At 42.1% G+C, this 11,237-nt stretch overlaps 1 protein-coding gene across 1 annotated transcript in view; it reads left to right on the plus strand.

Moving 5' to 3' along the window:
- Positions 1 to 11,237, plus strand: part of RFX8 (RFX family member 8, lacking RFX DNA binding domain) — a 164,314-nt gene that overhangs the window by 53,165 nt on the left and 99,912 nt on the right. Inside the window, exons 3-4 of the mRNA XM_006870767.1 lie at positions 1,310 to 1,371; positions 3,893 to 3,979. Of these exons, the coding sequence (XP_006870829.1) occupies positions 1,310 to 1,371; positions 3,893 to 3,979 (149 nt within the window). The remainder of the gene's footprint in view (positions 1 to 1,309; positions 1,372 to 3,892; positions 3,980 to 11,237) is intronic.

Genomic DNA, 11,237 nt, shown 5'->3' on the forward strand with positions numbered 1-11,237 from the left:
GTGGGGTTTTAATGCTTAAATGGATGTATGTTGTTTTGTTGTTAAGCTTACTGAGCATCTCTTGGTGGATATAATCTTGAGATAGGCTTCCTTTTTCATGTGTAATGCCTAGAAGCTGGTATTGGCTCTTGTCCAGATGTAGGGTATTACAGGGTATGCTTGTAGCTTGGCTATATGACCACAGTTTCTGTCTCTTCTGGGTAAGGTAGGGGGAAAAAGCTCCAAGCCCTGGGAAAAGAGTGAGGCCAAAAGGACCAAAGACAGAAACAATATAAAAGCAGAGACAGAAACCACCAATCAAAAACAAAAATAAAATTGTGATTGGCTGTCCAGTGGCCTTTGCTGTGCAGGCAGGGATAAAGGGTCCCCACCCTGGTCAAGTTTGGGGCTGGGTCCCAGAGTCAGACATCATAAGAAGCAGCCTGCGGGTTTCCTTTCTGTGTCATGGGAAAACTGTGTGTGTAATGCTGGACCTTTTGGGGGGTGTGCTTCCGCCTGCCTGAAGGTGCCTGCTGGGCAGCGTGTGATCGGAGTGAAGAGTAAAGGTACATGAAAAATGAAAAGTGAAAGATGAAAAATCAGCCACACCTTTCCCTCCAGACACAGTGGCTCTACGGCCTCTAGCACTGGGTTACTGCCTCCGGTTGACTGTGGTCCCGCCCTCTGACCTCAGGACCACTGGCCACTGGCTACCACAGCTGTGGATCAATTCACAAATTGCTGTATTTTGCTTCCACAGGTGGGTACAGGAAACTGGCACCTGGAACCTTAAATGAGATCCAAAACTCCACAGCTATTCTATGGACCGCTCTTTCTTTGCTTTTTTGGGCTTTTGCAGAGGCACTTACGTTATCTGTCTCTGCTTACCTGCCCCAAAACCAGAAGTCCTATATCTGTCTTTTTATATATATAACCAAAAAATGAGGAAATATAATTTTAAAAATTCTAACAGGGGAAAAAATTTTATTTCTAAGTTTTCTAATTGCAACTTTAAATAAAACTGTAAGTATTTCAGTAATTAGACATTTACATGTTTGAAGTCAAATTAGGAAAGCCTCATCTTTCTCCTGCAGAATGGCTGGTAGTTTCAAACTGCCGACCTTGAGGTTAGCAGCCCAATTTGTAACCACTACGCTACCAGAGCTTGTTGCATAGAGGTCACAAAATAATTTTTATTTCAACACTTTCAATATTTCAACATGTAAATGTCTAATTACTGAAATCTAAGTTTTATGTCTAATTAAAAAAAAATTTATTTGTAAGTTTTCTAATTGCAACTTTAAATCTGGCTTCTTTCTTTCTTTCTTAGCTTGTGCGCTTGGTTTTTCCTGATCTTGGAACGAGAAGACTAGGCACGAGAGGAAGTGCCAGGTAGAGTTACATACATATATATGTGTGTGTGTATGTGTGTACATATTTTTTTAATGTAAGGATTTGAAAAATCACAAAATGGGTGCCAAGAAATTGCAAAACAAAACAAACTATAAGTAAAGGACTTTTACCAAAAGAGTTCTCATTAGTCAAATGAAATCCTAGTACCTGAAATAATTCAGTTCTCTATTTTCTTAGGGGTTTTGTTCATGCATGTTGTTGTTGTTAAGTACCGTGGTGTCGGTTCCAACTCATAGTGAGCCTACACAGGGTTTCCAAGGCTTGGGAGCCAAAAGCCTCATCTTTCTCCCACAGAACGGCTGGTAGTTTTGAACTGCCAACCTTGAGGTCAGCAGCCCAATTTGTAACTACTACGCTACCAGAGCTCCTTGCATAGAGGTCACAAAATAATTTTTATTTCAACACTTTTAATGTTTCAGCATGTAAATGTCTAATTACTGAAATACTTAAATAATTACCCAGATACTTAAATAATTACCCTCATAAAATAATGGAACCACTTTAATTACTCTTTGAACTATAATTTCTAAGTATGCCTCTACTTAGCGTATTTGAGTGATGTTCAGGATGTATGGTCCTAAAGCTATGGACACATATGGGTGCATCATGTCCTGTCACTGCTTTATTACTGTTTGTTTGTTTGTTTGAAATCAAGACAGGAAATCAGTTAAAAGGGTTTGAAGTCAAATTAAGAAAGGGCCTGCCACCCATGAAGGAACTGAAGATAGTGGAAGAAGTTGCCAAATTTAGCATTGGGCAAGAATTAACTTAAAACATTTTTGGTCTGTTGTGATGAGCCTGAATAAGCTGCTGCCATTTTGCTGGGCTCACCAGATGAGAAGGGCTGCACAGTGGAGACAGATCCTGGCTTCCTGAGGACCTAGGTCCAGTTCTCAATATAGGGAAGGTGTTCCTCCACTTCTCCTTACAAAGGTTACTGGTAGCGGTGGCACCAGGAAACCTTCCTGGCGCATCTCTCTAAGACTGTTGCTGTTGTATGCCTTGTAGTTTATCCCAACTCATCTTGTCCCTACATGTATGACAGAGTAGAACTGTCCCCATAGGCTGCCTAGGTTGTCATCTTAACAGGGGCAAATCACGAGATCTTTTCTCCCATACAACCACTGACTTTTCGATTATCAGTCGAGTGCTTAACCACTGAGACACCAGAGCTCCTTTCTCTAAAATTGTTGTTGGGTGTTGTCAAGTCAATTTTCAACTCATAGCAACCCCCTATAGCAGTAGAACGGCCCTGTCGGTTTTTCTAGGCTGTAATCTTCATAGGGAGTCCTGGGGCAGCACTGGGTGATAAGCACTGGACCACAAGGTCACTTTGAACTGCAAGGTCAGTGGGTCATACTCACCAGCCACTCCTCAGAAACCCTATACAGGGTCACTGTGAGTTGGAATCAACTCGACAGCACTTAACAACAGCAAAGTCTTTTACACAAGCAAACTGATGGGTCTTTCTCCAATGGAGCTGTTGAGTGGATTTGAACCACCAGCCTTATTATTAGCAGCTAAGTTGTTAAACACTTTGCCACCAGGCTTCCTTTAGAATAGGGATCCTAAAGCTTATTTCATAGCTAATACAAGGCGACTTCAAAACATTAGTGGGAAACTTCCATTGTCTCTCTGAAGCCCCCTCATATGTGTGAAATGGAGCATTGGTAATTCCATGGTAGAATTCGTACCTTCCACGCTGGAAACCCAGGTTTGGTTTCCAGCTCATAGTTCATGTGCTGACACATCATCTTCCAGTGCTATGATGCAGAACAGTTTCCAGAAGGAAGAAGAAAGTCCAAGTGAATGACTTCCCCAAATCAGCCAATAACGACTCCAGTAAGCAGCTGATCATGGGCATGGCACAGGCCAGGCAGTCTTTTGTCACATAGTGCTCTGGGTCACCCTGAGTCACAGACTGACTCGATGGCAGCTCACAACAACAGTTGTTGTTGTTAAGTGCCATCGAGTCGACTCCAACTCATAGCAACCCTGTATAGGGTTTCCAAGGAGCAGCTGGTGAGTTTGGAACCACAGACTTTACAGTTCAAACTGATCTTGCAGTTCAGTGCATTAGCCCATAGTACCACACCAGGAATCCCCATAACAACAATGTTGTTGTTGTTGTTAAGTGCCGTCGAGTCGATTCCAGTCCATAGCAACCCGGTATAGGGTTTCCAAGGAGTAGCTGGTGAGCTTGAACCACCGACCTTGCAGTTCAAACAACTTTGCAGTCTGGTGCATTAGCCCACAGCACCACACCAGGACTCCCCATAACAACAGTAGCACATATGAAGTAGAATGAAGTTGTTTCTACATAAAAGAGCTTGATCAAGCAGATTGACTGGTTATCTTTTGGTAATACATGGAATTAGTGATAAATCCCAGAGAATTCCAAATCCTGATTCCCTATCCTGCTCTCAGTCACCCATCAAACACTAAACATAGAGGGAGTTTGAAATGACTTGTTATACGGCCTTTTTTTTCCACCCCCCAGATATCATTATGACGGAATCTGTATCAAGGAAAGTTCTTTCTTCTATGCCCACTATTGCTATCTTCTAGGTGAAAGGAGATATCACAGGTTAGTATCATTTGGGCATGTTGGTGCTAGGTCACAAACCTGGTTAATATTAGAACCAGTCAGATTTTAGTTGCATCTCACTTTTGGCTGCTACGCCATTCAATCTTTCCTAAAGATGGAAACATCAACACATCTTTGTCCTATCTGGTAACTCACCCCTGGAAACAGCATTTGCAGATAAACCCATTTCCAGTTCCTCACCTTAAGTAGTACTGATCATCATCCCAATGGTGAAGACTCATTGAGTGAGTCTTCTCAATATTTTTCCTACAATTTTTCTCATCTTTGCTGCAAATTTTAGCAAAATTGGTCACCTCCTTTTTGATCTTCCTTTAGTTCCTTAGGACTCTTTCTAACCCAGTTTCTTCCCAGGATGATTCCTTCTCTGACTCCTTTTCTTTCCCCTCTCCATTGTTGTTGTTGTTGTTGTTAAGTACTGTCGAGTCAGTTCTGACTCTTGGAGACCCTGTAGAGGGTTTCCAAGGAGCTGATGGTGGGTTTGAACCATCGACCTTACGGTTATCAGTCCAGGCTTATCCTACAGCACCACAGCAGGACTCCCCACTCTCCATTAAGTACAAATATTTCACAAGAATCAATCTGTGATCCTCAACAGCACCCTTCCTACTGTTCGTCCCTCGTTCTTTTCTATCTTTCACCTCTTGCTTCCTGTGGATGGCTCCTAAGGTATTAGCACTGGTCCTTATCCTTCCTGCCTCATGTTGTGGTTAAGTGCTTTATATAAGTACTTATACAATCAATTCTTAAACTGGTTCTCAAAATGTTAAAGTTTACCTCACTGTCAAGTGATAAAAATTTACATAACTTATCTTAATTGATCTATTTGTCTATCAAAAAAAATTTTTTTTTCAGTTCTTACAATAAAACAGATTTTTTTCTAGCAACTGGTAAGCAGGATAAATATCATGCTTTAGTGGGGGATACAGACTATAAAAAAGGAGCAACAATGAGATGTGAACTGAACTGTATAAGATGGAGTTAGGGAAGGACTCCCTGGGGATATGCCATCTGAGCAAAAAGATGAGTACAAATCAACTCAGTAAAGGTCTGGTGAACAAACATTACAGGCTGAGGAAAGAGCATGTACAAAGGACCTGAGGCAGGGAGAAATTCTAAGAAGGACAAGAAAGTTGGAGGGTGGAGCTTGGTGAATGGGCAGAAGAATGGGTATAAAGGACCCTAAAAACATGGTCAGGGACCTTGTAAATCTCAGAAAAGAGTGGGATTTTCTTCTGAATGTGACGGGGAGTCTCTGGCGTCTGATTTGCATTTTGAATGGAGATCCTTTTGGCTGCTGTGATGAGACTGAACTGTTGAGGAATAAAAGGATAGGAAAAGGGATACAGAGACCAAGTAGGAAGCTTTGCTTGCTGCAGGAAATAGCCCATTGAAATTAGTTTTTCACTGAAACAAATTTAGTTATCCCAAAGAGGCAGAAAAATAGTACTGAATACTACTATTCATGGCTAAGCGCAACGGATCTGAAATCAAACTGCCTGGCTCTGCTGTGTGACCTTGAGCAAGTCACTCAACTTCTCTGTGCCTCAATTTCCTTTTCCACTAACCAATAGTAATAATAATAATAATAATAATGTCTATTACATAAGGATTTAATGAGAGTTAACTGAATTGTTATAAAGAAAACAGAGCAGCATCTGGCACATAGCAAACATTCAAAAAGGATCCTAAGCATATTGCTCTTGCTTATGATGTATTTATTTTATATACTTGCATGATTTCTTATTGTGGTATTATGTACAGGATTTTTATTTCATTCATTGTATTTTCTAGTTCTATATTTTGTAGTTGAGTCCTGGTGTGGTGCTGTTGAAGACGCCACAAGGTTGGCAGTTCAAACCCACCAGCAACTCCTCAGAAACCCTATACAGGTTTGCTCTGAGTTGGGACCAACTCAACAGCATTTAACAACAACATATTTTATATTTGGTTCTTTTGTATAAAATCTTTGCATTTTCTATGTTTTCATTTGTCTTAAGAGACTTTATAATTATTTGTTGAAATATTTTTATGATTCCAATACCTGATTCATCTTGGTATTGGTGTCATTTGATTTTTTTTTTTTCTTGTTCTAATTGTACTTTAACTGCTTTTGTTATAATGTGTGATTTTCTATTGTATCCTGGCTATTTTGGCTATTTTATTAGAAAACCCTCAATCTTCTTTAAATTGTCTCTAATAGCTTGCTTTTGTGGGCTGTAATTCCAATGACAGTTTAGTTTTCTGAGTCTTTGCAATACTATTCTGCTCAGCTTCATTTGTATTCTCATTCTCTCTCTTTTTTTAGTAATACTCATATTTTCTTGAATTTTTGGTGAAAGTTTATAAAGTGAGTTACGTTTCCATTTGGACAATTTCCACACAAATTGTTTCGTGGCATTAGTCACATGTGTCACAGAAGTGTTTTTTGTCTGTTCCATATCCAGTACTCTCGTTTCCCGTCCCTTTCTCTGCTCATCTTTGCTTTTGAGTAATTGTTGACCTTTTGGTCTCATATTGATGGGTTTTAAGTAGTCCCAATCTTAGGCATAATAGCCTTTATTTTCTATGCCACTAACAGATGATTCTGGTTTAAGCGGTCTTGGGGCCATGGTTCCAGGGAAACCTCTGTTCTCGACTATCCCAATTTTTCTGGATCTGTTTAAAATAAAAAGTTTTGAGTTCTACTCCACATTTCTCTCCCATTCTACTTAGGTCAGCACAGTCAGTGGTGGTAGCCAAATACTATCTGGTTCTTCTGGGTGAGGTTGTAGAGAAGACTTGTTTCTTCTCGGCTTTTGTTTACCTTCTAACTGTTGTTATTGTTGTTGTTGTTAAGTGCCATTGAGTCAGTTCCAACCCACAGTGACCCTGTATAGGGTTTCTGAGGAGCTGCTGGTGAGCTGGAACTGCCTACCTTGCAGTTCAAACCGACTTTGCAGTCCAGCGCATTAACCCACAGCGCCTCACCAGGACTCCTAGAGACCCATAATTGTACCCTATATGGCTACTCAAGAGTTTCTTAAGACCCTGTGTACTACTCACTTCACTAGGCTGTAGATGATGATGTTTTGTGAACTATGTTTTGCCAACTGACTGAGGTGTCCCATGAGACTATAGTTCTGAGCTCTCAAATTCAGAACACCAGTGTGGTGTGATTCTTGAGTTTTGTTTTTATCTACTGTATGCCCTTGGATAGCCCTGGACTGTCAATAGGCATAGACAGAGAACCAGGGCAAAGGGAGCCCCAAAGAGACCTAGTAGGAGCCCACACCTCTGCTCCACACCCAAGGCACTGGCCAGCTGCCTGGCCCACCTACATGGGCAGCTTTGAAACCCCTGGTCCAAATGAAGCCCCTATTTTACATCTGGGACACCTGAGGGATGGCATTATTCCCACAGGGGAGCAGTGTCAGCAGAGCCTGGACTGTCCTTGCTTTTACCAATGGCATAGGGAGACCCAGGTCCAGCTAATCTCATCATCTCCACCCCCCACAGGAGGTAGCCCCATGATATGACGTGGCCCCAGGGAGGGCACCCCACCCCTGTAGGTGGCACTAGTAGAGACTGAGCAGAAGTCTCAGCAACATCAGAAGGAGAGGAAAGTAGACTTTAGATTGTAGGGATTGCTAGGTTTCTGTTTTGGGTGAGAAGCAAGTAACCAAATGTGGATGTAGTGAGCAATGCACAACCAAAGGAAAAATGAGTGTCTGTGCACATACTATGGTTGGGTACACGCATACTGGTATAGAGGGAGATGCAGGTGTGTACATAGGTGAGAACATATTGAAGCTACAAAGTTGCCCGTACAGGTGTGCCAGCCAGCTGACCAGTGCCTCAGGTATGAAGGTTTGGGCCCCCACTAGGTCTCTCTTGGTCTTCCCTTGCTCTGGAGTCCTGGTGTGGCACTGTAGATTGCTAGCCATAAGGTCTGTGGTTCAAACACACCAGCCACTCCTCAGAAACCCTACACAGGTTCACTATGAGTTGTAACTGACTTGACAGCACTTCACAACAACATGTTGTAGTTGTTGTTGTTGCTAAGTGCCGTCAAATCGGTTCCAGCTTATAGCAACCCTGTATAGGGTTTCTAAGGAATGGCTGGTGAATTTGAACCACCGACCTTGTGGTTCAAACTGACCTTGTGGTCAAATGCTTATCCTATGACGCCATACCAGGACTGCTAACAACAATATAGATATTTGTAAATACGAATATGTGAGTGCAGGCACGTATATTCATTGAAGACACAAATGTGGATGCTCCTCAGACATACCCAGCCCTTGTATTGATATCTGATGAGTAATTTCCAGGCAATTTAGCAGTACTAGAGGGGTGGCAGCAAGGAACGGGAATCTATACCACCTTGTTCCCCATACACAATTTTAACACAAGCTACTTCAGTTACCCACCACTCATTTGTTTTGTAACACTGTGGTGGCTTGTGAATTTCTGTGATTCTGGAAGCTATGCCCTGGACATTTTAAATACCAGCAGGGTCACCCATGGTGGACAGGTTTCAGATGAGCTTCCAGACGAAGACAGACTGGGAAGAAGGAGTGACGAACTACTTCCAAATATTTAGTCACTGAAAACCTTATGAAGAGCAGAGATACACTGTCAGATATAGTGCCAGAAAATGAACCCCTCAGGTTGAAAGGCACTCAAAATGCGACTGGGGAAGAGCTGCCTCCTCAGGGTAGAGTTGACCATGATGATGCGAATGAAGTAAAGCCCATGGGAGTAAAGCCTGTGGACCTTCATTTGCTGATGGGGCACAACTCAAAATGAAGAGAAACAGCTGTAAACATCCATTGAAAATCGGAACATGGAATGTACAAAGTATGAATCTAGGAAAATTGGAAATTGTCAAAAATGAAATGGAACGCATAAACATCGATATCTTAGGCATTAGTGAGCTGAAATGGACTGGTATTGGCCATTTTGAATCTTACAACCACAAATTGAAGAGAAATGGTTTTGCATTCATTGTCAAAAAGAACATATCCAGATCAGTCATAAAGTACAACATTGTGATAGGATAATATCTATGTGCTTATAGGGAAGACCAGTTAATACCACTTTTATTCAGATTTGCACACTAACTGCTATAGCCATTGAGGATGAAATAGAAGAACTCTACCAACTTCTTGAACAAACAGATCTGTGTTGGAAGAAGTGCAGCCAGAGTCTCTGCTCCTTGGAGTCCAGGATACCCAAACTTTATCTCTCATACTTCAGATTATATTGTTAGGAGGGACCAGTCACTGGAGAAGGATATCATGTTTGGTAAGGTGGAGGGTCAGAGAAAAAGAGGAAGACCCCAGCGAGATGGATTGGTAAAGTGGCTGCATCAGTGGGCTCAAGCATAGCAACAATTGTGAGGTTGGCCCATGACCGGGCAGTGTTTCGTTCTGTTGTACATAGGGTCACTATGAGTCAGTACTTACTCGATGGCACTTAACAACAACAACTTCAGTTATTTCCTGGAAGCAGGCAATACACACATCATCACTAAATACTAAAAGCAAGTATTATATCAGTGTTCCAACAAAATTAAAATATACTCGTGGGAGCTTCTGGTCAGGACAAGATGGTACAGACCCGGTTCTCCCTGCCCCGGATTGCTAAGGACCCTAGAAGTGGTGCAAGAGACAGAGGAGAATGCTGAAGGGAGGTACCAAGAAAGGGAGCTGGTTTGGGAGCCCAGGACTGCTGGTCCAGCACAGCAGCAGATCACCTTCCATCTCACACCATACAGAGGAAGGTGACCCATACCTGGTGTTTTCCAAACCCATACTAAGCAAGAAAAAAACAGACCAAGCAGGCTCACTCTTCCTCCAGGTCCAGCAGGAGGCCTTCTGACAATATCAGACAAGTCTTCACCACATACAAGGGGGATCAATTGGGAGCCCCACCAAAAAGAAACAGGGGAAAAGAGGAAACATCTCTTTCCCCCCATCCAACCTGAAGTCCCCCCTTTTCCTCTGAGAGATACTGAAGAAGGTAGCTACAGAAAACTGCCCGTTCGGGGAAATTTCTTAGTTCCTTTAGCTCAAAACTCTACCCTTCAACCCAGAGACACCAGGATGGGTGGGCAGGACCAGCAAAAGGAATGCAGCTACAACAAGCAGTGTGGGCTGGGGAACATTGTTATCCCAGAAGGCCTGAGGTTCTCCTCTCCAACCCAGAGGTATTTAGGGACACTAGTGAAAGCACTGTTGGAGGAAACATTCCTTCACCGAGAAAGAGAACGAAACCAGTGGCCTGTGTTAAGGAGAGTCATGTCTCTTTCTCAGACAGCGCCACCAGTGACCAGTAGGAACCCCTTGGCACCAAATAAGCCAAGAAGTCCAACAGCTCTGAAAATTAAACAAAGAAACTCCTTAAAATCAGCCAGACAGATGCTGTATGCCTAGAGGGGAACACCACAGTTTGGATGATAACACATGTCTCCCTGAAACAACCATGGTGGCCAGAAGGAAGTGGCACATGATTTTTTTTCAAGTGCTGAAAGAAAAGAATTCTCACCCACAAATTTTATGTACAGAGAAACAATCCTTCCTGAATGAAAGGGAAATAAAAACATTGTCAGATGAAAACATTTTTGCAGCTGGCAGACCTGCCCTTAAGGATTAGCTAAAGTTCTTCAAAGAGAGAAGAAAAAAATATTATAAAAGAAGGAATTTGGGAACATCAGCAAAAATAAAAGAAGAACAATGAGAAGATCAGAAATATGGATTTATACAATAGACTATCAGTAGCCCCATGAGTTCATAAATCATTTTGATGATAGAAACAAAAATTATAACACCAGCTGATAATCAAAATAAAGGTATTTTTTAAATGGGGAAGGTAAAGGGGACAGAAGTTCCCTGTATACCTCACTGTTGTTGCTAAGTGCAGTTGAGTTGGTTCTGACTCATAGGAGTCCTGGTGTGGCACTGTAGGATAAGAACTAGACCACAGGGTCAATGTGAACTGCAAGATGGTAGTTGAAACCCACCAGCCACTTCTTGGAGACCCTATACAGGGTTGATATGACTTGGAACCAACTCGATGGCACTTAACAACAACAAATTGGGTTTCTGAGGAGTGGCTGGTGGGTTTGAATCACCGACCTTGGAGGTCCAAGAGCTGAAGAGAAAATTTCAAAGATCAGCTCGAGAAGATAAAGCAAAATATTACAACAAAATGTGCAAAGATCTGGAATCAGAAAACCAAAAAAGAAAAACACACT

Source organism: Chrysochloris asiatica, unplaced genomic scaffold (genome assembly GCF_000296735.1).
Source record: "Chrysochloris asiatica unplaced genomic scaffold, ChrAsi1.0 scaffold00150, whole genome shotgun sequence".
Taxonomy (NCBI): Eukaryota; Metazoa; Chordata; class Mammalia; order Afrosoricida; family Chrysochloridae; genus Chrysochloris; species Chrysochloris asiatica.